This window comes from Oratosquilla oratoria, chromosome 4 (assembly GCF_046742065.1).
Source record: "Oratosquilla oratoria isolate Oo_2021 chromosome 4, ASM4674206v1, whole genome shotgun sequence".
Taxonomy (NCBI): Eukaryota; Metazoa; Arthropoda; class Malacostraca; order Stomatopoda; family Squillidae; genus Oratosquilla; species Oratosquilla oratoria.
This window is the reverse complement of record NC_134780.1, coordinates 73,614,350-73,641,824: the sequence shown is the minus strand read 5'-3', so window position 1 is coordinate 73,641,824 and position 27,475 is coordinate 73,614,350. Positions and strand designations below refer to the sequence as shown.

At 41.8% G+C, this 27,475-nt stretch overlaps 1 protein-coding gene across 6 annotated transcripts in view; it reads right to left on the bottom strand.

The window, feature by feature from the left end:
• Window positions 1-27,475, bottom strand: part of LOC143024895 (osteoclast-stimulating factor 1-like) — a 169,077-nt gene that overhangs the window by 127,488 nt on the left and 14,114 nt on the right. For all 6 annotated transcript variants that reach the window (XM_076184288.1, XM_076184294.1, XM_076184293.1 and 3 more), the window contains exons 2-3: window positions 11,436-11,527; window positions 11,149-11,195 (exon numbers count right to left, since the gene is read on the bottom strand). In XM_076184288.1, coding sequence (XP_076040403.1) covers window positions 11,149-11,195; window positions 11,436-11,484 — 96 coding nt within the window. In that variant the 5' untranslated portion in view covers window positions 11,485-11,527. The remainder of the gene's footprint in view (window positions 1-11,148; window positions 11,196-11,435; window positions 11,528-27,475) is intronic.

Genomic DNA, 27,475 nt, shown 5'->3' with positions numbered 1-27,475 from the left:
GAGAGAGAGAGAGAGAGAGAGAGAGAGAGAGAGAGAGAGAGAGAGAGAGAGAGAGAGAGAGAGAGAGGGGAGGGAGAGGGGAGAGACAGGGAGAGAGAGAAAGTGAGAGGAAAGATATATATATATATACATATATATATATATATATATATAATATAAATATATAGACAGAGAGAGAGAGAGAGAGGACAGAGAGAGAGGGAGAGAGAGAGAGAGAGAGAGAGAAAGAGAGAGAGAGAGAAGAGGATGAGAGAGAAATAGAGGGGAGAGAGAGAGGAGGAGAGAAAGGAGAGAGAGAGGGGGGAGAGAAAGGAGAGAGAGGGGGGGAGAGAAAGGAGAGAGAGAGGGGGGAGAGGGGGGAGAAAGAGAGGGGAGAGAGAGGGAGAGAGGGAGGCAGAGAGCAAGAGAGAGGGGAGAGAGGGGGAGGGGGAGGGAGGGAGAAAGAGGGGGGAAGAGAGAGAGAGGGAGAGGGGAAGAGAGAGAGAGGGAGAGGGGAAGAGAGAGAGAGAGAGAGAGAGAGAGAGAGAGAGAGAGAGAGAGAGAGAGAGAGAGAGAGAGAGAGAGAGAGAGAGAGAGAGAGAGAGAGAGAGAGAGAGGGGGGAGGGGTGAGAGGAGAGACAGAGAAGAGGGAGAGAAAGAGTGTGGAGAGAAAGAGAGGGGAGAGAAAGAGAGGGGAGAAAAAGAGGTGAGAGAGGGGAAGAGAGACAGAGAGGGGGAAGAGAGACAGAGAGGGGGGGGGGGAGAGAGAGAGAGAGAGAGAGAGAGAGAGAGAGAGAGAGAGAGAGGAGAAAGAGGGGGAGGAGAGAGAGGGGGAGGAGAGAGAGGGGGAGGGGAGAGGGGGGGAGGGGGAGGGGGAAAGTAAGGGATGGGAAAGAGAGGGGGAGAGAGGGGGGAAAGAGAGAGGGAAAGAGAGAGGGGAGAGAGAAAGTGAGAGAGAGGGAGGGAGAGAGATTATATATATATACATGTATATATATATATACATATCTATATACATATATATACATATATATATAATGTATATATATATACATATATATATATACATATATATATATACATATATATATACATATATATACATACATATATATATATATATATATATATATATATATATACACATATATATTTACATATATACATATATATATATATATACATATATATCAAGGACTAATATACAGGATGTGCACACCCAGATTCCTGGCTCTGCTAGCGGAGGCCAGTCCAGTGTGCTACGAGCAATGGAGGTGTAAGGTTGTGTCGCTTCATCTTTCGTGCATGGCTACATTTAAAAGTGGATAGTGTTTGTTTACATAGGTTCTTGCTGATTTTGTTTGGTTGGTTCTTCATAGGTTCTTTCTTGCTGATTTTATGTATTCAAAATGCCGAATAAGTGTGGTGTTGTAAACTACAATGGTAATTATAACAAGGATAACAGGTGCTGAGTGTTTCGACTGCCAAAAGACCATTATGAAAGACAGAAGTGGCTTGATGTGCTACCACCACGTAAGAACTTTGTTGTTGATTCTGACAGATTTTTCATTTGTGAGAAACGGGTACTAACCCTCCTGCTATCAAATTGCTTGGTTGTTCTACGTGACCTGCGATCCCTCCCCTCCTAGTGTCTTCAATGTGCCTGCTTCATGTCTGCCATCTTCAAAACCTGTACTTCATCCGGCGAAGGCCAAAGACAAGCAACTGAGGCATTTTCTTCAGAAATATACGATTACTTCATTTGATGCTTTTAGACCTGAATGTGACCTACAGAAGCAGTACAAGAACTTAATTATTTCAAGATCAGAAGAAAGGTTAGTGTTCTGTTCATGACAGAAAATTTCAGTGAGTGCAGCCTCTCTGTGACTGTCGAAAACACGCCCATGTTGTGTAGCCCACTGATCTGTTGTGCATTCAAGAAGGGCATTAGTATACCACTGGGTAAGACACTTCATCCCAACAATGTTTTGAGGTCGTATGGTCAGTTCGCCGAAGCTGTGCACCTAGCAATTAACTATGACATCCCATTTGACAAAATGACTGAGATTGTTGTCACTCTTCTTCAAACCCACACGTCATCCTGTGTGAACACCGAGAGTGAGAAGAAGCTGGTATTTTTGACACGTCAGTTGGAACTTTTATCACAGAAACAGTTTTCCATGAATGATTATTGTTTTGCTCTTGAATCATACCCCCAAGTGTAGTTATGAACAGCTCAGAGACTTTTTGGTGCTGCCAAGCAAATGCAAGCTGCAGTGCATCACTTCATCTATTGACAAGGATCAGGTGATAAGGGAAACATTTGGCAAAGTGAAGATACTGCAGCAGAAGAATGTATTTCTCTTGATAGATGAAGTACAGATTCGGCCAAATGTTACATTTTCTGGTGGGGTTCTGAGTGGCATGGCAGTGAACAAGCCAGACTGTAAGGCCACTTCTATGCTATGCATTATGATGAAGTCGCTGCACAGAGGACATAGTATTATGATTTCTGTGACACCTGTCCACAAGCTCACAGCAGCATACCAGCTTGAGCTTGTGAAGGAGGTGGCAGCTGCTGTTGAGAGGGCAGGTGGGCATGTCACTGGGTCTATCACAGACAACCACAAGATAAACCAGCAGTACTGTAAGCTGTTTCATTTTCCGGGTGATTGCTGTGCCACAGCCAAGCATCCTCATGACAAAGAGCGTGTCTGGTTTCTCTTTTTGACACAGTGCATCCACAACAACTGCTTGTTATTGTGGCAAAGTAGCATGCAGTTGATACTTTAGGGTCTATATGGGGTGCCCCTACGGACCAGAGCCACACATCATTTTGTCTATGATAGAGGAAAACTCTGTTCATAGAGAAATATGACACTTTTATACTACGACTGTCCCTCTGTTATGCTGTCCCCCAACCCCTTGTTGCTGTCCTGTACCATTTCTCTGAGTATTCTTTTTCTGTGGTGGGGGAATTCCCTGTGGTGGGGGAAAAGAATACTGCCACCAAGTATTCCCACTTGGATCGTAAGAGGCGAGAAGAAAGGGACGGGGATTGGGACTAGGCATCCTTCTCCTTGTAGCCCCACAGGGGACATTCCTAAACAAAAAAGAGAAGGCATAAGAGGGTCTGGGAGTTTTCGGACCAGCACCCTAAGGTTTGGGTCTTTTAATGTGCGTGGATGTGGTACAGATGAGAGTAAAAGGGAAGAGATAGGTAGTATGTTTGTGAGAAGAAAGATGGATGTGTTGGCTTTGAGTGAAACTAAGTTGAAAGGAAAGGGTGAGTGTAAGTTTGGGAGTGTAAGTGGGAGGTTATCAGGAGTGAAGAGAGGGCAAGGGAGGGAAGGGGTGGCTATTCTAGTAGGTCAAGAGATAGGTAAACGGGTAGTGGAGTGGAAGGAGGTTTCCTCAAGGATAATGTGGATGAAGGTGAAACTGGGAAAGGAGATGTGGGTCTTTGCAAGTGCATATGGGCCTGGCAGTGAGAAGAGTGTAGAAGAAAGGGAGGCCATTTGGATAGATTTAAATGAGTGCATAGAGGATTTAGGAAGAAATGTCAATGTAATAGTACTGAGAGACCTTAATGCTAGGGTAGGAAATGGTCCAATTGATGGAGTGGTTGGGAAATGTGGAGTTCCAGGAAAGAATCATGGTGGAGAGTTGCTGGTGGAAATGTGTCTAGAGAGTTGATGATAGCAAATACAGTGTTTCGGAAGAAAGTCAAGCATAAGTACACATGGGAGAGGGTGGTGGAGGGAAGGGTGGTAGATAGAGCGCTAATGGATTATGTAGTGGTAAATAGGATTATGATAGGAAGAGTTAAGGATGTACATGTGCTAAGGGGAGAGGGTGGGGGAATATCAGATCATTTTTTGGTGGAAGGTAAGTTGAGAGTGGAGGATAGATGGATAAAGAGGAAAGGGACAAAAGGTAGGGAGGTTCTTAGAGTGAACTCTTTGAATGAAAAGGGAAAGGAGAAGGAGTACGAAAAGAAGCTGAAGGAGGAGTGTGAGGGAGTAAAGGATAGAGTGGAGTTGGGTGTGGAGGAGGAATGGGGATGGTTCAAGGAGGGAGTCATAAAGTGTGCAAAGATGGTGTGTGGAACAAGAAGGACAGGGGGAAATAGAAGAAAGGGTAGTGAATGGTGGGATGAGGAAACAAAGAAGGTTGTAGAAGAGAAGAAGCGAGCTTTCACAGATTGGTTACAAAATAGGACGAGGGAGTCATATGAGAGGTACAAAGAAAAGAAAAGAGAAGTGAAGCAAAAGGTAAAGGAGGCAAAGAGGAGAGCAGATGTGAAATGGGGTAAGAGTATGACAGAAAATTTTGAAAGTAATAAAAAGATGTTTTGGAAAGAAATTAAGAGAGGAAGAGGAGGCAAATCAAGTAGAGAAGAAAAGGTAAAAGGTGCAGATGGAGAGATGATAATGGAAGAGAAGGCAGTAAGGGGAAGATGGGCAGAATATTTTAGGGAGTTGCTAAATGTGAAGGAGGATAGGGAGGGAAAGATAGCTGCAGTGGGAAATGCTAAGAAAATGAGAGTGATGAGTGAGGAGAATGGAGGAGAAATAAGGAGGGATGAGGTGAAGGCATTTGTTAAGATGATGAAAGCAGGTAAGGCACCTGGTCTGGATGGATGCCATGCACAATGTCTGAAAAAGGGAGGTCAAGTGATGGTGGACTGGTTGGTGAGGTTATTTAATGTTTGCTGGAGAGAGGGTAGAGTGCCGGAGGACTGGAGGAGTGACTGTATAGTTCCTCTTTACAAGGGAAAAGGGGACAAGTGTGAATGTAGTAGTTTCAGAGGGATTAGCTTGTTAAGTGTAATGGGAAGGCTTATGGGAGGATCTTCATTGAGAGGATTAGGAGAGGAACAGAAGGAGTAATTGGTGAGGAACAGTGTGGATTTAGGACAGGTAGAGGTTGTGTAGAGGATGTTTTATGGGCTTTTATGGATCTGGAAAAGGCTTATGATAGGGTAGACAGAAAGGCACTGTGGGAGGTTATGCAGATATACGGGATAGGAGGAAAGCTTCTGGGAGCTGTCAAGAGTTTTTATGAGAGTAGTAGAGCTTGTTTCAGGATTGGAAATGGAGAGAGTGAGTGGTTCGAGGTAAAGGTGGGACTTCGTCATGGATGCGTTATGTCGCCCTGGCTGTTCAACTTATACATGGATGGGGTGGTGCGAGAGGTAAATGCTAGGGTAGTGGGTAAGGGATTGGAGATGGTTAAAGAAAATGGAGAAAAGTGGGAGGTGAGCCAGCTGTTGTTTGCGGACAACACTGCGCTTGTGGCAGGATCGGAGGAGGGATTGAGGAAGTTGGTGGCAGAGTTTGGGAGAGTATGTGATAGAAGAAAGCTAAAGATAAATGTGGGTAAAAGTAAGGTGATGAGATGTACAAGGGGTGAAAGTGGCAGTAGACTGGAAGTGAGCATTATGGGAGAGCGGCTGGAGGAAGTGGATAGTTTTAGATACTTGGGGGCAAATGTGGCAGGAAAAGGTGGAGTGAAGGTGGAGGTAGAATGTAGATTGAGAGAAGCGAGTAAATGCCTTGGTGGATTAAAAAGTGTAATGAGGAATAGACATTTGGGAATGGATGCTAAGAGGAGACTGTATGAAGGAGTGATTGTGCCAACAGCACTGTATGGGGCAGAAACATGGAACATAAGAGAAGGAGTTTGAATGTGTTTGAGATGAGGTGTCTGAGAAGTATGATGGGGGTTACTAGGCTAGATAGAGTGAGAAATGAGGAGGTGAGGAGGAGAACAGGGGTGGTAAGGGAGTTGTTGTTGTTGTTGTTGTTGTTGTTGTTGTCGTTCCCTAGACTGTCTGTCCGAGCAGTCCCGTCTCCCCAAGGAATGCCATAGCCGAAACTGGGTTTTCCCACAAATCCTTTATAGAGCGTATGTTGTGTTGTTTGCGTGCATGATGTGTATAATGCAGTCTTCCATTATGTGTTGTATGGTATGGGGTGAAGTGTTACATCCTGGGCAGCTGTTCACAACGCGGTCATCCAGCCTCTTCTGGTAGCTTAGAAGTGCTGGGTGGTGACCGCACCGCAGTCTGGCCAAGTGGACTCTGTCCTTTCGTGGGAGAGAGGATTCAGAAGGGTGGATATCAGGGGGTCTGGCATGCAGCAGTGTGTTGTCTTTCAGTGTGTTAATGGAGCGGTGAGTGATATGATTATGAATATGTTTCCGGAGGCTGGTATTTGGTGGTTGTGGAGGAAGAGAAGAGAGTATCTGTGTGTGATAAAGGTCTTTGGGTGTTGTTTTAATGTTTCTTGGTGTGTGTGGGTGTTCTGCTATGTAGTGTAGCGGGTGTAATGTGTTTGTGGTGGCTGCGGCGTTTGTATGCCTCTCATGTCGAGGTGGTCCTTGACTTTGAGGACTTTTGTTTCATGGTGTAAATGGTCTGTAGGTGTTGTATTTGTGCAGCCTGTAATTGTTTTTAGGGCTTTGTTTTGTATGATTTGAAGGGTGTGGTGGTGTGTCTCACTTAGATTAGGAGCCCATGCAGGACTCGCATAATTCAACACTGAGCGTATGCATTGTTTGTATATTGTTATATTAGTTTCTTTGTTTTGTCCAAATGTTGTTCCAGTGATTGACTTAAGTGCGTTAAGTCTGGGTGTGCATTTGTTTTTTATGTTTGTGATGTGTTGTTTGAAAGACATGGATGTATCGTATGTTACACCAAGAATTTTCGGTGTGTTTGTGTGTGGTATTAGTGTTGTTTATGTAGAGATGAGGTATGTATTTGCGTTGTGGTAAGGGAGTTGGGAGATAGGGTGGATGAAAGAATATTAGGATGGTTTGGACACATGGAAAGAATGAGTGAAGAAAGACTAGTAAAAGAGGTGTGGAAGGCAGATGTGGAAGGAGTGAACATGAGGGGACGTCCTAGGATGAGGTGGATGGATGGGGTGAAGGGGGCTTTGGGGAAGAGGGGAATGTCTGTTGAGGAAGGACGGGAGAGGACAGAAGACAAGGGTGAATGGAGAATGGTTGTACATGAATGATGTTGTGATTGCATGAGGTGGAATGGGCAGGGGGATGGGGGGTGAGGTAGTATGTGTGAGCAAAACTTGATGCAGCCCAAAGGGATTTCTCCCCGTCCTATCCTTTTATGCAATGGGGGGACGGAGAGGGGGGGTCGCCGATTTAATGAAGCGGCCTTGCTGTGGATGTGCTGTGTCTTGCGACACTGCTTCTGACCCAGGGCAGTGGACAAGGTGCAGGGATGACCCGTTATCCAGGAGGTGCTCAGATAAGAGGGAGGGTGGAGGGGTGTGGAGTGTATTCAGGGATGGAATGGGTGGAAATGATTTTATGCCTTTCCCTTTTTGGCTACCTCCCTTGTAAGGGGGAAAAAGCCTTGGTATATGTATGTATGTATCATTTGCCAACGTCAAGGAACTGTACGAGTCAGAGAAAGGCAGTATTCTGAAGACTACTCCCCTAACTAAATTTGCTGTCAACACCTCATGACTTCAACTACAAAATGTGCAGCATGTCTTGAAGGTCTTCGATGAAAAGGTTGTGGCTTCATTGAAGCTCAGAGGATGTCATGACACTGCTAAGTTCATCCAAATCATCCTCAACTGGTGGAATTTAGTGAATGTATCCGGGAAGGGGCAAGATCAGCACATGAACAATCCATATCGAGCTGTTCAGGGTCCCCAGTCAACCAGCCTGCAGACTTTCCTGTTGATTTTCCAAGAGGCTTCTTCAGGACATGTAACAAATCGAATAAAGTGTTTCACCCATGACACTAAGAATGCACTAGTGCAGACTATGCAGGGACTGATTGCCATTTGCCGCTACTTGTTCAGAAATGCTGATTTTCATTATGTCCTGCTGCATGAGATCCAGAGTGACTGGCTTGAGGGGGCATTCTCAGTCTACTGTCATAAGATGTGCTACCGTAAACGTCCAGTCCATCGATGTCCACCCTTTGTCGAAGGAACATACCTGCTTGGGGACTGCAATTGACCTAGAGGATGCAGCCTCTATTGAAAGGTGCACCACAGATGTGACATTGACTGCGAATGAAGAGTGCAGTGCAGCCTATGTGGTGGGGTGGCTTGAGACGAAGTGTGCGGACAATGTGGTCTTCAGCGCCGAGGAACCTCTTGTGACCAGTGATGTTAAGGACTTTATCGAGACAGTGTCCAGAGGTTCCCTGACAACTCCACATGTGTGCACTTTTGATCTTGTCAGATGTGGACTGTGTTTCATCAAGGAAGCCCATTACCATTCCTGCTGCCAGAAAAGACTGATGGAGATCTTGTTGACACTGGCCAGCTTCTGTGGGATTGACATCGACTGTCCCAAGATGTTCCGTCGTCAGGCAAATGTTCTTCTGAATGGACTCCACAACCTAGAGAAAGACCAGCAGAAGAATGCAGTCCTTCTCTAGACCTCTGTAAAGAAGGCTTGGCTCGCCGATTAATCACTGCAGTCTGGTAAGCTTTTGCTTCTATGTTTATTTGTGTGAATGTTTGTTTGTTTGCAATCACAAAGGTTTAACTATAATCCAATTTGTAAAATGTAAAACAACAGCAACTTGGGTTCCGTTAAAGTGCAGAGCCAGGAATCTGGTGTGCATGTCTTGTATAATAGTAGTCATTGATATATATATATATATATATATATATATATATATATATATATATACATTTATATATATACATATATATATATATACATTTATATATATACATATATATATATATACATTTATATATATATACATATATATATATGTAGAGAGAGAGAGAGAGAGAGAGAGGGGGGGGGAGAGACAGAGACAGAGAGAAAGAGAGGGAGAGAGAGCAAAAAGAGGGAGAGAGAGAGAGAAGAGGGAGAGAGAGGGGGAGAGAGAGAGGGGGAGAGAGAGAGGGGGAAAGAGAGAGGGAGGAAAGAGAAGAGGGAGAGAGAGGGGGGGAAAGAGAGAGGGAGAAAGGAGAGGGGAGAGATGAGAGAGAGAGAGAGAGAGAGAGAGAGAGAGAGAGAGAGAGAGAGAGAGAGAGAGAGAGAGAGAGAGAGAGAGAGAGAGAGAGGGGGGGGGGGGTGGAGGAGGAGGAGGGGGGGAGAGAGGGGGGAGAGGGGGAGGAGGAGGAGGGGGGAGAGAGAGAGAGAGAGAGAGAGAGAGAGAGAGAGAGAGAGAGAGAGAGAGAGAGAGAGAGAGAGAGAGAGAGAGAGAGAGAGAGAGAGAGAGAGAGAGAGGAGGAGGGAGGGAGAGAGAGAGAGGGGGAGGAGGAGGGAGAAAGAGAGATATAGAGTGGGGAGAGAGAGGGGGAGGAGAGAGAGGGGGAGGAGAGAGAGGGGGAGGAGAGAGAGGGGAAGGATAGAGAGAGAGAGACAGGGGGGAGAGGGGAGAGAGAGTGAGAGTGAGAGAGAGGGGGGAGAGGGAGAGGGAGAGAGAGAGAGAGAGAGAGAGAGAGAGAGAGAGAGAGAGAGAGAGAGAGAGAGAGAGACCAATGTGGACATAATCTACACTATCTCTTGCACCACATCGACAAGGCAAGTAAAAGATTTACAGGTTCAACATACATAAGCTTTCAGATTTTAAGCCATGTTAACTGTTCATTAAAATGATCCATCAACAGAGAAAGAGAGAGAGAAAGAGAGAGAGAGAGAGAGAGAGAGAGAGAGAGAGAGAGAGAGAGAGAGGAGACAGAGGGTGAGAGGGAGAAAGAGAAAGAGGGGGGAGAGAGAGGAGAGAAAGAGAAAGGGGAGAGAGGGGAGGGTGAGGGAGAGAGAAAGAGAGAGAGGGGGAGAGAAAGAGAGGGAGAGAGAGGGAGAGAGAAAGAGGGAGGGGAGAGAGAGGGGGAAGAGAGAGAGGGGTGAGAGATGGGGGAAAGAGAGGGGGAAGAGAGGGAGGGGTGAGAGATGGGGGAAAGAGAGGGAGGGAGAGAGATATGAGAGAGAGAGAGAGAGAGAGAGAGAGAGAGAGAGAGAGAGAGAGAGAGAGAGAGAGAGGGGGTGAGGGGAGAGGGGGAGAAATAGAAGAGAGAGGGGGAGAGAGAGTGGGAGGAAGGGAGAGAGGGAGAGAGAGAGACAGAGGGGGGAGTGAGAGAGAGAGACAGAGGGGGGGAGTGGGTGAGAGAGATAGAAAGAGGAGAGGGGGAGGAGAGAGATAGATGGAGAGAGAGAGAGAGAGAGAGAGAGAGAGAGAGAGAGAGAGAGAGAGAGAGAGAGAGAGAGGGGGGGAGAAAGGAGAGGGAGAAAGAAAGAAGAGAGAGAGAGAGAGAGAGAGAGAGAGAGAGAGAGGAAGAGAGAGAGAGAGGGAGAGAGAGAGAGGAAGAGAGAGAGAGAGGGGGGGGAAGAGAGAGATAGAGGGGGGAAGAGAGAGAGAGGGGTGAAGAGAGAGAGAGAGAGAGAGGGGTGAAGAGAGAGAGAGAGAGAGAGAGAGAGAGAGAGAGAGAGAGAGAGAGAGAGAGAGGGGGGGAAGAGATAGAGGGAGATGGAGAGAGAGGGGGGGAAGAGATAGAGGGAGATGGAGAGAGAGGGGGGGAAGAGATAGAGGGAGATGGAGAGAGAGAGGAGAGAGAGAGAGAGGGGGGAGAGAGAGGGAAGAGAGGAAAGAGAGGGTAATGAGAGAGAGAGAGAGAGAGAGAGAGAGAGAGAGAGAGAGAGAGAGAGAGAGAGAGAGGAGAGGGGGGAGAGAGGAGAGAGGGGGGAGAGAGAAAGGAGAGAGGGGGAGAGAGAAAGGAGATAGGGGGAGAGAGAGAGAAAGGAGATAGGGGGAGAGAGAGAGAAAGAGGATAGAGAGGGAAGAAAAGAGAGAGGGAGGAAGAGAAAGAGAGGGAGGAAGAGAAAGAGAGGGATGAAGAGAAAGAGAGGGAAGAAGAGAAAGAGAGGGAAGAAGAGAAAGAGAGGGAAGAAGAGAAAGAGAGGGAAGAAGAGAGAGAGAGGGAAGAAGAGAGAGAGAGGGAAGAAGAGAGAGAGAGGAAAGAGGAGAGAAAGAGGGAAGAAGAGAGAGAGAGAGAGAGAGAGAGAGAGAGAGAGAGAGAGAGAGAGAGAGAGAGAGAGAGAGAGAGAGAGAGAGAGAGAGAGACCCATATTACATATTTAAAATAATGAAGCATGATAATATCCAATCTCTATTCTTTTGCTATAGTACACTAATAATACACCTAGACAAGAGATACATACCTTCTGAGCAGTATAGTTGTATAGTGCTTCAAATGCCTGTACCACACCTGAAAATGATGAAAGCACTGTAATTAACATTCAGTCTAGTTTAATCTTGCTACATCATACAAATAGTTTTTGTACAATAGCCATGAGTCTAAGGTAAACAAAACACCATATGCTTCATTCTTTGGATATACAGTACTTTCAAAGATCGATGATGGGAGCTCACACCAGCTAAGCATGCATTTTCTAGCTTCTTGAAAAGACATTTATCAATATATCCACTACCTGTAAAAGGGCCTTGCCTTTGCGCATTGGTGGTGGTGGTGGGGCAGGACGAGAGGGAGTAGCCATACTTGATGTTTTAAGATAAGAGCAAATGCTGTATCACTTCTTCCTGCAATAAAAAAAATCTTATTGCGACACTGCTTCTGACCCAGGGCAGTGGACAGGATGCAGGGATGACCCGTCATCCAGGAAGTGCCAAGATAGGAGGGAGGGAGGGGGGTGGAGGGGAGTGGAATATATGGGAAATGAAATGGGTGGGAGTGATTTCTATGCCTTTTTCTTTTTGGCTACCCCCGTGTAAGGGGGAAAAAGCCTTTGGTATATGTATGTACATATGTTTTAGTATTATTATTTTGTGTATGTTTAATATGTTTATGTTGGGGAGCTGTTCTAGCAATTTCTATCCTCTATGGTCTGCTGATTGTGTGCCATGCCCAATTGGGTGATATTTGTTAAGATTATCTGCCAGTATGCAGTTTGTTATTGAGCTGAGTGGTTGGATGTCAGGAAAAGCACCATGTGAAGACAGTCTTTATTGGTACAAAGTTTCACTCACATACTGCTTTTCCTGACATACCTGGTTAGAGTTGAGGGGTGTAGCCTCTGCGGGTTGATGTAGTGGGTGGTATGTAAATATTTCTAATTTTGTAAGTTGTCTTCTTTGTACAGAGACTATTTCTACTGTGGTGTCTGTTTTGTTCCTTTTGTTTTGTTGAAGGGTATGCTGTTGTGTATTAGTGTGATGAGTCCACCTTTGTGATAAGTATTGTCTTCTTTTACTGTTATGCAATCAATGAATGTGGGTAATGCAGCTTGTAGTGTTAGTTTTGTTTCTTGGATTAGAGCATGTGTATGTTGTGTCTATATATGAACTGGAGCAGCCCTGTGTGTTTGTTTGTGATACAATTTTTGCTTATTGTCATACACTAAGGGTATAATTTTCTGTTGGTGTGTTTTTGGGTGCATGTGTTGTGTGAAAGCTACAGCTCTAATTTTTAGTGTACTGGTTTGTGCTGGTGAGTGTAATCCATACAATGTGGAACCAAGAGTGCCATGTGATGTACGTGTGTGGATATCTTAATGGATTTATACATGTAGCACATGTATAAGGGCCTGGATTGGTGATTATGTATCTAGCTATTTGGAGGTGTGGAAGAACAGGTACTAGAATACTGACCTCCATGTGTAGAAAAAACAACGAAAGAGAAATACAGTAGACCCTCGTTTTACGCGGGGGTTAGGGACCGGGAACCCCCGCGTAAAACGAAAATCCGCGTAAAATTCCGCCACTGAAGGAGATATACCAAAACAATCATTAGAACCCTAATAATTTTATTTCCACAATGAATTGCCATATTGAACAAAATAATACAATAGAAAAATAGGAAAACAATACAATTCAAACAAAAGAACAAGAAAAAACAGTGCATGAAATGAATATATGTAGAAGGGGTAGTAGTCTAGGTAGCAGTCTAGTCGGACTCGGCATCAGAATTAGCTGGACCACCACGTTTCTGTAAAAACATGGTGATGGGTAATTGTACTCGGCGCTTTTTCATGTCCTGCAAAACGGCTTTGTAGGGCGCCATAACACTGTCGATGCCATTCTGCGCCGCAATTGCCCTCACCATGGATGTGTCAGTCTCATAAATGGCAGCCTTGAGAGCGGAGGCCTGTCGTATCAAGGCTGCCAATGAGTCCAAAGTTAATCCTTCCTGTGGCTGGCTTTCTTCTTCAACATTGCCCTTCTCCTCCTCCTCCTCCTCACTGGCCGACTGGACGAGTTCCACCAGTTCCTCCTCAGACAGCTCAACTGCATGGCCACGAACCAGTTCCCGAACCTCTTCTTCCTCCATATCTGCAAATCCTTCACCGCCAACTTCCTTTGCTAAGGCTACAGTCTTCTTCACCTGATCTTCCACTTGCTCATCCGCTGTATATATATACAAAAACCCAAAAACCCAAAAATCCGCGTAAATTCAAAACCGCGCATAAAAAGTCCGCGTAAAACGAGGGTCTACTGTATATGTATTAAAATAAGTAAATAAATAACATGAGGAGGGGGATAATTGGAGAAGTGGTACGATGAATACAGTGAGTTTCTGGGCCTGGTCTAGAGACCAGATACTGGCCCCTTGGGTACCTCACTAGAAGTTAGGTTTATTGAAAATGATGGACAGTGTTAATGTCCTCATCTTTTTCTGTGCTTCCATGGTAGAATGGCCTTGTGAAGGCTGGACATGGCACCTCCACTTAAGATTCAAGGAAACATACACCAACTGTAGTAAAACATGTAACTGTGTGGTGGGGAGTGTCAGGAGTGATGAGGGGGCAAAGGAGGGATGTAGTGGTTGGCTATGCTGGAATTTAATGAGATAGGGAAGTGCGTACTGAAGTGGAAGGAAGTGTCTTCAAGATTAATGTGGGTGAAGGTGAAACTGGGATGGAAGATGTAGGTTTTTGTGAGTGCATACAGACCTGGTAGTGAGAAAAGTGAAGAGGAAAGGGGGTTATTTGAATAGATTTAAGTGTTTTGTGAGTATTTGGAGGAATGGTATTTGGAGGAATGGTAATTGTTTCATTGTTTCAGGGACACAGTGTGGGAAAACACAGGGAACCACACCACTCAAAACAAAAGCAACCAATCAGTATATGTTGAGACTTTATCTCAGCAACACCTTACGTCCATGGAGAGCTTTACATTTCCTCATCTATGGAAAAGGCATGTGGTACTTATGTTAATCTCTGCTGGACACAGCAGCAGCAAGATCTCAGAACTGCTAAAAGAGAATGAACAGTTCGTCAGGACCATCAGAAAGGAATTGATTGCTTCTGATTACAATTATGAAGGTGATGACAAGAGGAAACCTCATTCTCAACAATCAGACACCATCAGGGATGCCAAAATTGTCACTCAATTGCAAGCCATGGTTGATGAAGAACCCAGCTGGTCCATGAGGTCTATTGCGAGAGAACTACAAGTGTCTGAGGGCACCATAAGGCAGTGTTTGCATGAAGATATCAGATACAAGATGTATAAGGGTCAACTCCTGTCTGCAAAGATGCAGGAAGAGCAAGTTCAAGTACTTCAAGAAGAGCAAGATGCTCAACAAACTGAAGCACCCTCTGGAGAATGACATGCTCTGGTTCTTTTCAGATGAAAAGAACTTCTGCCAGGACCAGACCCACAACTCTCAGAACAACAGGTGGTTGGCTGTCTGTCCCAAGGATGTGCCAAGAGTCATGAAAACCAAGTTTCCTGCAACTGTCATGGTGTTTGGGGTAGTCTGCAGCAAGGGCCAAGTCATACCCCCCATCTTCTTTCCCCAGGGGCTCAGGGTGAGTACCAAAGTGTACATCAACATTCTACAGACCCATGTAAAGCCATGGATTGAGGAAATAGCTGCTGGTAGACCCTACATGTAGCAACAGGACTCTGCACAATGTCACACTTCTGGAAAATCTCAGAAATGGCTCTCCAACTATTTTTTCTATTTCATTGCCCCTGATATGTGGCCCCCTAACTCACATGACCTCAACCCTATTGTAAGAGGTCGATAGTTGTACGAATGCTAATACGATGGGGAAACACCGACAAGCAACAATTGCTTAGTCAGACTCGCATTGGCTTGGCTGTTTTCATAAACAAAGATTTGAGGCGCCGTTCTGGCTGACGGGAGGTGACCGTTTTTAAATAATCGCTGATGTAATCAAAACTCTGTTAGCGGCAGACCACTTGCGCAATGACGTCATGCTTTTGCTTATATGCTTTTGCTTACACAGCAATATTTCTGGAAGGACTGTAACAGCCTCTTGGATTGGAGGTAAATGGGTATGAAAATAAATATTATTGGCCCAAAGGAAAAAGACACGCCCTTAAGGTGTGTCACTTGTTTTGAGAAGTAAAAGACTATTGGACGAATAAAAAGTGATGTCTGAACAAAGGTGGTCTGGCGTGGAGGAGGGGGTCTCGGAGCAGTGGAGAGAGGGAGATCCTGAGTGTAACCAAGACAGTGTAATTATAGTAGAAGAAAACTAATCCAATTTCCTTAACCTCAGGACTGGTTAAAGTACATGACAATTACTAGGCATGGGGCCTACTGCTTAAGAAGAACTTGAAAAGTTATTGGAATTGACGTAACCAAGGCAAGGGGCCTTGTGAGTGAAATTTACGAGACTACTATAAGTGTAACGGTCGAGGACCGACAGTGGTGGTGACAGTGGTGACAAAGGAGGTGAAACTATGGACTATTTTGTATGGGGCACAACTGAACAAGATACTAACTGCATCCCATGCAAGAGTAAGGATGATCTGATCAGTTGTATCAAGGTTGTCTTTGCCAATCTCTCCAAGGAGGCTGTGAAGGCCTGTGCCAGATTTTGAGGGTGTGTTGTGGACGTCATTGATGCCAAGGGCGGATTCATCGAGTAATGGGACACCAGAAGTGTGCTGATACATTTTTTTTTTTTTTTTTTTTCAATAAATGCATTTTCAACTAAATTGTGACTTTTTTTTGTGCGACACTAAAAAACAAAACAATTACTGTACACACCCTATAAATATAATGGTGTTGGGGGATTTCAATGTTATAGTACAGGTTGAGCCAATTGATAAAGTAATAGGGAAGTTTGGGGGTCAGGTATGAATTATAGTGGAGAGATGATATTGGATATATGTTTAGAAAGGGAGTTGTTGATAGCAAACACAGTGTTTAAGATGATGTAATGGTGACATTTCTTGTGTTTTTATGTACATATTTCCAGTTTTGTTTATTTATACATTTATTATTGTATATTTTGTGAGCATTTTTGTAATCGCAATGCGATTCGTGCCGTCTTTCCCGCCAAATGCAAGACTGGCGTGGGTTTAGTCTAGTTCTCGTCTTCGAAGTGTGCACACGTCTGTCAGTGCTTTGATAAAATTACTTCAAACAAATAATTATTTTTCTTTATTCAGCCACCTCATACAATGAGAGTGCACAAGGGTGGTGGATGAAAGAATACAACATAAGAATGAAGGAGACTGCAAGAGACCATAAGGCCTACACTAGGCAGTTCCATGTACATTACCACCTGTCATCCCCATCCTTAAAGTAGTCTAACCCTTTCTTAAAACAACTAATAGTTTCAGTGCTCACTACATAGTTACTAAGTCAGTTCCATTTGTTGACCACCCTATTAGTAAACCAATTCTTGCCTATTTCCTCTTAAATCTAAATTTGTCCAGTTTAAATCTATTACTGTGAGTCCTGCCCTGTTGTCTTAATATGATGACCTTGTTTGTGTCACCCTTGTTAAAGCCTTTGATACACTTAAACACCTCTATTAGATCACCCTGCACTCTGTGTCTTTCCAGAGAATGTAAGTTAAGGTGCCTAAGCCTCTCTTCATAAGGTAAATTTCTGAGCCCATGTATTATTTTGGTCATTCTTCTGTGTACTGAATTGATGTCCAAAACTGTACCGCATACTCAAGGATGGGTCTAACTAACGCTAGATAGAGTTTGATAATTACCTCTCCACTTCTATTCGTAACCATCCTAACAATGAAACCTAATGCTCTGTTTGCTTTATTTCTGGTGTCAATGCTCTGTTGTCCGCAAACTTACTAATATCACTATTAATCCCATTGTCCAAGACGTTTATGTACATAATGAACAATAAGGGACCCCAAACCAAGACCTGGGGGACCCACTAAAATACTCCCCCACCTGGATTTTACACCATTTATACCCACTGTTTTCTGTCACTAATCCAAGCTCTAATCCATTCTAATACTTTTCCTCCTATGCCATGGGCTTTGATTTTATTTAGTAGTCTCTTTTGGGGTACCTTGTCGAACGCTTTGCTAAAGTTAAGGTAAATAACATTGTAACTATCATTGTTATCTGACACCTTATATAATTTAGTGTAAAAGGATAGAAGACTAGTTACACATGACTTACCCTTGGAGAAACCATGCTGTGTGTCATGAATCAAATTATGTTTCTCGATGTGTTCTCTAAGTCTATTATTGATTCAAGTATTTTACCTATAACTGACGTCAATCTGATTGGCCTGTAGTTGCATATAGATGATTTATCTCCCTTTTTGAAAACAGGAATAATGTTTGCCTGCCCTCAAGCAATAGGCACAAAACCAGTGTCTAAAGACTTATTAAATATTTCTGTTAATTGATTGCAGATTTCAAATTTACACTCTTTAAACATTAAGATAATTTTCATCTGGACGCGGAGATTTTGTAGCTTTAAGTCTTTCAACCTGCTTGACTACTACCTTACTAATCCTGATATTAGTCTACTTTCTTCATCCCCACTGAAAATCAGATCACAGTCAGGTACCTTATCTAACCTCTCCTTAGTAAACACCGAGAGAAAATATTTGTTAAATGCCTCTCATTTTATCCTATGATTCTATCATGACATTTTCATTATTTTGAATTGGGCCTATCCTTTCCTTATTTTCTATTCTGTAGATGAAAGAATCCCTTTGGGTTGGATCTCGCTTGTCTGGCAACCTTAATTTCATAGTTATGTTTCGTTGTGTGCATATTCTTTTTAACCAGTGTTACCATACTGCATATGATAGTCACCCCTTTTTGTTTTCCATTCTCTACATATTCTAATTTATAAGCAAGGAAAATGAAGTTATTCAAAAATTAACATATTTATGTATACATTGTATGATTTAGGTTATATTTTAATTAGTGTATGAAAATTCATGATGTATTTACTTTATTTTCTTGTGATGTATAATGTATGCTTTATGTTAATGACCATATATGTTGACATGTCAACTGTTGGAACTTGCTAGTTGTTGACCAGCCTGGAAAGAATGTTTTGGTCCTCTCTTGTTGGTACAGCCAATCTAGTAACATGTCTCAATGTTACTCTAAAAGGGATTCAAAATAATGTGCTCGCTTTGGCATATTTGATGGTAAAAGGGGGGGAAATGCTGTACCAGAGAGAGCATATAATTAACCACTTCCATACGGTGATGCCTACGTAGGCGTCATGAGGAGCAAGTGGGTACGCGATGATGCCGACATCGGCATCTTGATTATATTTATTGTAGTCATACCTATGTAACCTCCATTCTCTCTAAACTGGCTTCATCATATTTTCTATGGTTATCAAAATTCACGGGTGAAAGAGAACGAATGATTGAGCACTGACTTTATTTTTTATAATGCAATTATTATGACGCAACATCACACGTCGGGCAGCTAATGCTGCAAGACATGCAATGTGCCCCAGAGTGAAGAGGTTAAGGGAGCATCGCCAGCAATCAATAAAAAAATTCTGGTACAGGAGCAAATTTTAGGTTAAACATTTCAAAAGAATCTCTATGATGGTGGTAAAACTCATACAAAATTATACAACTATATTTCATTTCTACTTTTTTATACAGCATGAAATAAAATATTGGCAACCTCATTGCATAAAAAACATTGTATATTGAAATAGCATCAACATTTCTATTGCTATTCTGTTTTTTGCTACAGAATTGTGTTTATGGAAATATTTGGCAACTCCTTCCACCAGCATACCCCACAAAGACAATTGACAGGGCACCAGTACTCTTGAAAATGTCAAAGGAAGGTGACATTACTCCTGGCGCTCTCACCATACACAACAATTTTGATTCCTTGCCCTGTATTGTTGCTGTGATTATGGACGAATGAACAAGAAACAAGAAAGTGAAGTGGCAGAATGTAGAGAGGGCCCATGAGTGCCAGAAATAGAAACAAGGAAAAAGAAAGAGGAGAAAAGCAGCACAGCTGCGCCCAGCACTCTGTAAGCATTTACTAGCCACGCCCACCTTACACCTCCTCCACCCACACCTCAACAGTAAAGAAGAGAAAATTGGAATTTGCTATATATTACAACCATGAAACAAATGGTCACAAAAATTTCAATCTCCCATCCTGTAAAGTTTATTTTTTTCTTTCTGTTGTAATATCTTTGGTTGTTCTTTATGGATTTTTGTAATTTTTGTTTCATTTGAAAGAAAACATCATGATCTTTATTTTCTATAGTAAAAAATGAAATAATTCTTTTTTATAAAACCAGAATTTTGCAGCATTTTTTAATTATTCAGAGAAACAAATTAATAAAAATAATCAGAGGTATTAGTTTGAAAAAAGTATTTAGTAAGATTTGTTCCCCAGACTCTCAGCTTCCATTTCATACCAAACTGAATGATGTGGAAGGATTTTCCACTAAGTAATTAGAGCTTCACTAGAGCTCACTATATCTTCATTAAATATTCACTATGCCTTATATTTACATGGGAGGAACACAATACCCTGAGGAATTACACACTAATGTATGGGGTATTTATACCTATATTCACTAAACACATATTTAAAAAAAATTCACCTACTCTATAAAGCAATGCAACACTTCCTTAAGGTGTGTAAACCCAGACTATGTATTGTATCAAGGATTAATAATTACCTTAGTTCCATGGAGGATGTAATTAATATTCAGTGATATCTATTCCATACCATGTGTGTGCATATTATACCAATGCAGTTATAACAATGATGAACACTTTAATACTGTGAGTAATATTAAATGATACCTATTCCATGTGTGCAGATTATGCCAATTTGTTTATTGCTGATGCTATTTACTTTATCAATTCAATTCCAAAGAAATAGGAATGTGGAGATCAGAGTATAGATCTACTGAATGAATGCAGTGGTAATATGATTTCATTCTGTCTTATATATGTATTTACCTAGTTGTATTATATGGGAAGGGAGCTATACTCGTGGTGACCCATCTTTGTATCTTTCAGTGTCAAGTTTTTTCTAAAATCTTGAATAGTGTTTGCACACACTGTTTCTTTATCTAAATTATTCCAGGTATCCAGCACTCTGAGTGGGAAGCTATATATATATATTTTTTTCAGATCTCTTCTATAGTTATCCTTTTTGAGTTTCTTTTGATGTCCTCTTGTTTTTTCCATTGTCCCATTTTAGTAAATCATTCCTATCAAGGGTTTCCATTCCTTTCATGCTTCTATATAGTCAGTAGATCTCCTCTTTCTCTTCTCAGCTCCAGTGTTGGTAATTCCAATGTGGATAATCTTTGTATATTAATTTGGAAAGAGCTGGTGCCAACTTTGTCATTGCTCTCTGTATTCTTTCTAATTTCTTTATATTATTTTTAGTACTGGGTGTCCATAGTGTTGCTGCGTATTCCAGTTTTGGTCTTATTGTAACTAATATTTTTCTATCATTTCTTCATCCAAATAGTCAAATGCCACTTTCATTTACCTTAATAGGTTGAAGGTTTCTCCGACTACTTTGTTGATATGTTTGTCCGGTGTCATGTCTTTACCGATTATTACTCCAAGGTCTCTTTCAGAGTTCACTTTTTTGCCTTACCATTTTCTTTATTTTTTAATATTCTGTTTTTACTTTTCCAAATTCCATTATACTACATTTCTTGATATTGAAGTTCACTTCCCACTTTTGAGTCCATTTCCAGATTTTGTCTAGGTCTGACTAATGATTCACAATCCTCCTCTGTTCTTACTTTTAGTATTTTTGCGTCATCTGCGAAGAAATTCACATAACACTCTACTCCTTCATCCATGTTGTTTATATATATGGCAAACAGGATTGGAGCCAGCACCGAACTTTGCAGGACACCACTTATCATTTCTTCCCATTTCGAGTATTTATCTCTAATTACTAACCTCATTTTTCTCGCAGTCAGGAGAATTATTTTGCATTTAATAAGGAAATAATTTTCCATTTAATGAGGAAATGTAATTACATATACATATACCAAAGGCTTTTTCCCACTTACAAGGGAGGTAGCCAAAAAGAAAAAGGCATAAAAACCATTCCCACCCATTCCATCCCTGAATACACTCCACTCCCCTCCACCCTCCCTCTTATCTTGGCACCTCCTGGATGACGGGTCATCCCTGCATCTTGTCCACTGCCCTGGGTCAGAGGCAGTGTTGCAAGACACAGCACATCCACAGCAAGGCCGCTTCATTAAATCGGTGGCCCCCTCTCCGTCCCCTCATGCAGAAAAGGAGAAGACGGGGAGAAATCCCTTCGGGTTGTGTCAAATTTTTCTCACACATACTACCTCACCCCCCATCCAATCCACCTTATGCATCACAACACCATCCATATACAACCATTCTCCATTTACCCATCTTCTGTCCTCTCCCGTCCTTCCTCCACTCAACAGATGTTCCCCTCTTCCCCAATGCCCCTTTCACCCCATCCATTCATCTCATCCTACGTCGACCCTCATGTTCACTCCCTCCACATCTGCCTTCCATACCTCTTTTACTAGTCTTTCTTCACTCATTCTTTCCATGTATCCAAACCATCCTAATACTTTTTCATCCACCCTATCTCCCAACTCCCTTACCACCCCTGTTCTCCTCCTCACCTCCTCATTTCTCATCCTATCCAGCCTAGTAACACCCATCATACTTCTCAGACACCTCATCTCAAACACATTCAAACTCCTCTCTTCCTCTCTCATGTTCCATGTTTCTCCCCCATACAGTGCTGTTGGTACAATCACTCCTAAATACAATCTCTTATCATCCATTCCCAAATTTCTATTCCTCATTATGCTTTTTAATCCACCAAGGCATTTACTCACTTTTCTCAATCTACATTCTACCTCCACCACCCACTCCACCCTTTCCTGCCACATTCGCACCCAAGTATCTAAAACTATCCACTTCCTCCAGTCGCTCTCCCTCAATGCTCACTTCCAGTCTACTGCCACTTTCACCCCTTGTATATCTCATCACATTTATCTTCAACTTTCTTCTTTCACGCAATCTCCCAAACTGTCACCAACTTCCATTGTCCTCTGATTCTGCTATAAGCACAGTGTTATCCACAAACAACAGCTGGCTCACCTCCCACTTTTCTCCATTTTCTTTAAACATCTCCTATCCCTGACCCACCACCCTTGCATTTACCTCTCATACCACCCTTTATGGAATATGGGTTCAATATATGTATTTCTATATGAACATCTTTGTCTAACCTCAGTAGTTGATGATAAATATAAAATTTGTTCAATCACCTTTAAGGGATGAAGCAGTACCTCATGTTTCAGCCTGTCCATCATCCATTTGGGAGTACAGTGTTCCCTCGCCACTTTGTGTTTCACGTTTTGCGGCTTCAGTGCTTCGCGGGTTTTTTCAAAATATTCATAAAAAAAAAATCATCAAAAAACAATCAATTTTTTTTAAAACTTATCATGATAACACATGAATGTTGTGCCTTTCTCGTGTAAGTTTTGATAAATGATTAAAATGATAAATAATATTGCTAGAGGGAATTTTATCGGAAAAAACGCTATCGGTGCGACATCACAAAGTCATGCATTTTATGACCTATGTACTGTATACAGTAATCCTTCCCGTATCCAGTTCGCCATTATTGGGAACTCGCCACTATCCAGATGCCCTGTAACTACCGGAGTTCCCTCCAGTATCCGAATGGTGACCAGGATCTGGTGAACATATCTGGAGTGATTCACACAGCTCGCGCGTCACTACAGCCCACACATCCCACCACCTTCCTACCCCATGCCCCATCCCAGGTGAAGCGGCCACAGAAAAGGACGTGCAAGACTGGCTAGAGTGTGACGAAGGAGACCCTGGGATGTACCTGCAAACTGAAGAAGAAATTGCTGAAGAGGTAATGCACCCGGACGAGCCTCACTTCAATAGTGATGATGATGATAATGATGAGGTTGTTGTTGAGGCAAGGCCTAAGTTTTCTGAGGCCAGGGCAAGCCTTGAAGTGATCCTAGATTTTATTGAACATCCTGCTGCTGACGAAGAAATGCGCAGCTCCACCTCATCTTTACGGATGATTCGAGAAATGCTGATCAGAAAACACAGCAAGTGGCCAACGAGGCAGACCAAGCTGGACACCTTCTTCAGGGTAACAACATCATCATCTCATGAGGACGCACCACGCCCAGGGCCATCGACTCGTCATTACCACCAAAATCAACTCATGAGGACTCACCACACCCAGGGCCATCGACCCGTCACGAGTCATCACCACCACCACCAACTCGCTCTCCTCCAGCAACACCTCAGTCAACTCCATCACCACCACTGCCACCACTGTCCACACCATGATGTAATCATGTAGTACTATACAGTATGTACTGTGTGGGTTTTTTTTTCATATACAGGTACTCCTCGATTAACGACCTACTCGATTAACGACAACTCGGAGTAACGACGGGCTTTATGACATTCGTTTAACGTAAATCTCCCGAAGTTACGACGTCGTGTACCGTAAATAAACAGTAAATAAAGCTTTAATGTACTGTATAAAAGAGGGAAAATACACGAAAATAAAGATACATGTATTGCTGGACATTGTACATACAGTACATGTACGTAGTATACACTTTCGCTTAACGACCAATTCGGTTAACGACGGCGTGCTGGTCCCAATTGTCGTCGTTAAACGAGGAGTACCTGTACACATTAATGTACACGTGTGTTTATACATTTATTTACAATAAAATATTAGTGTATTGGGCACGATAACGTTTTTTTTTTTGTATTTTAACCCTCATTTTCTTTGATAATAATGGCTAAAAAAAAAACTCCGCGTATCCGTCACGGCCATGGCTCAATTGATATGGATACGGGAGGGATTACTGTATCTTGATCTATAAAGTTTTTATGAAAAAACAAAATTACACACTGTTTGGCATTTTGAGATTTTACATGCAAAAGCAGGTTAGTCTAGGTAAAATAAAGATCGGGAAACATTTGTGACGTCATCAATGACATCACACGAACTGACAGATGAAGAGACGGACATACATTGTTCAAATGTTCATGGAATATGGAAAATAATAATTTGATTATACTGTAAAAATATCAAGTCGATATATAAAAAACTTTTTTATTAATATTTTTCTATCAGTGCATCTGATCCCCCTTAATTACTCTATAATAAATATTAATTACTGTATAAGGTTTTATAATTAACAATTTAGGTAAATACATGTACTGTTGTAATCTTTGTCTCAGATATGTAAAGTATAAATACTATTTACATATTTTCAACATTCTGGTACCCACATACACATGCACAAAAATTCCTGGGGGGGGGGGGGATGGGTTGGCAAATCCTACTTCACGGTTTTTCACCTTTTGCAGGGGGTTCTGGTCCCCATTAACCATGAAAAATGAGGGATCATTCTATTACTATTCTTCCGTATTGACTTGCAGGAAATAAATTTATTTTGTGCATTTAGAATTAAATCTGTTAGGTTACTATACATTTCATCCAAATTGCTGACCTGGCTGTTGACCCCGCACCTGTAGGTGACATGACCCAAGTTATGCATACCCTCCATGACCCGATCCCTGTCCGTGCTAATGACCTCTAGACTGACCGTATATCTGACCCCATCACAGCCCCCTGGGTTGGTTCTGTGAGTGATCAAATGTCTCAAATAGTTTCTTATCTTGTCAAAATTGGCTCTCCTGAAGTCCAGTACTGTACTTGAACATTATTCATACTTTTTAATTCTTCCCAAATAATATCAAATCTTATTTCTTGATGATTGCTAGAGCCTAGACTATTTTCCACTTTTACGTTGTTAGGTGCTTATTATTAGTTAAGAGTAAGTCCACAGTATTCTCTCCTCTTGTAGGATTGGTAATCATTTGTTTTAGGAAATTATCCTGCACCACATCTAGGAAAAATTTTGCTTCCTGATCTACTAAAATTTCCCAGTCAATGTTTCTATAATTAAAATCTCTCATGACCACAATGTTTTTGTACTGGGACACCCTGCGAATTTCATGAATCAGGGGAACAGTCTGCTCAATGCTGAGATTAGGTCAATATAAGATGGCAATAATAAGTTTCTTATTCTTGCCTATAATCTCCACCCAAATAGATTCCGTACTGTCCTCTTCCTTAATCAAATTGTTAATAATACAGTTTATTGTATTCTTAAAGAAAAGTTCTACTCCTTCCCCACTCCTCCCAACCCTGTCCTTGTGAAAAAACTTATATCCTTCCATCTTGATTTCCGGAAGGAAATGTCTATCAGCCTTATTGATCCAGGATTCAGTAATAGCTATAATATCAAATCTCTCTATGCAGCTAATCAATTTTATCACACTTCTGCTGTTTGTATAGTAAACTTTTAGTTTATCCTCCCTCCACCTAATTTGGTAATTCTTTACACAGTCCCTCACTGAGCTGTTCCTATTGCCTAAACTGTATTTCGATACTTTCTCTCCGACTCCCATGTAATCTACCTGAAAAAAACATGGAGGATGCCTACTTCTCACTCAAGGGATTCAGCAAGGAGCCAAAATCCTCTGGGCAACAACTGCACCCCATCCTTTGTATGTAGATGATTCTTACCATAAAAGCAATCCCAGTTGTCGACAAATGCCCATCCATTGGCCTTACAATATTTTGCCAGCCTGCAATTCATTGCAATAGCCCTGGAATGCCACATGCCTCCAACTCTATGCCTCGGAAGAATTCTACATACAACAAGAACCCCTCCCTTATTCCTAATCTTATCTAGCACATCCCAAAACAGTACAAACAATTCCTCACTCCCTACCTTGATAGGGCATTAATAGATTATATAGTGGTGCCAAAAGGAAGGATAGGATGAGTTCTGGATGCTAATGCTGGAAGAAAAGTATGGGAGGTAAAAAGGAGTTAAGAGTTAACAAATTGAATAAGAAGGAAAATGAGAAGGAATACCAGGAAAAGCTGAAAAATGTATGGTAGGTGGTGAGTAAGAAAGAGGAGGTAGGAAAATAAATGGTATGCTTTAACGAGGAAATGACTGCACAAAGATGGTATGGGGGATAAAGAGGATGGGAGGGAATAGAAGGTAGGGTTGTGAATGGTGGGATGAGGAGGCGAAGGTGATGGTAGAAAAGAAGCAGACTGGTTGCAAAGTAGGACTCACAAAGCATACAAGTGATACAAAAAGAGAGGAGAAGCAAAATGTAAGGCAAAGGAGACAAAGAGAGTAGATGTAACATGGGGTATGAGTAAGACAGAAATTTTGTGAAATGAATAAAAAGATAAAGTGGCTAATGAAATTTAACACAAGTAAATGCAAGGTAATGCACATAGGTAAAAATAACAGTAAGTACGATTACAAGTTATTTGGAAATTCCTTAACAAAAGTGGATAGTGAAAAAGATCTCGGCGTAATTATCAGTAACGACCTCAAATCATCCAAGCAGTGTATTTCAGCCTCTGAGAAAGCAAATAAGATTCTAGGACTCATTGCGCGATCTTTTGATTTCAAAAGTCCATCACTCATTAACAAGCTATATAAATCGTTAGTTCGTCCACATTTGGAATATGCTGTTTCCGTATGGTCACCGAATCTCATTAAAGACATTGACAGATTGGAAAGAGTACAACGGCGAGCCACAAAACTGATTCCAAATATCAAAAATAAATCATACGAAAATCGACTAAAACATATGAATCTGTTTTCCCTAAAAAAGCGTAGACTCAGAGGTGACTTGATACAGGTCTTTAAAATTCTAAAGGGAATTGACAACATCAAAAGTGACCAAATTTTTACATTGAATGAGAATCAGACAAGAAACAATGGTCTTAAACTCTCCGGAAATAGATTCAATTTGGAAGTAGGTAGAAACAACTTTGCCAACCGTGTAGTTAATGAATGGAATAAACTTCCTGCACAGGTAGTGCAATGTAGTTCAGTTCAAAGCTTTAAGAATCATTTAGATAAATACCTAAGTAAGATGCTGTAATGATTATAATTTATCTTATATTATTTGTTTTTGTTTTGTTATCATTTGTCTGTCTGATTTTTATTTATTATTAGTTATATGTCAATTAATTATTATTTACTATTTACCTGCTTGTTTATTATTTAACTATACCTATGCATTTATTTATGTATTTTATTTGTTATTTACATTATCATAGTTTTTATTTATTATTTTATTATTAATATGATTTTTTTTTTCGCATCCGACCTAGATATGGATCAAAAGGT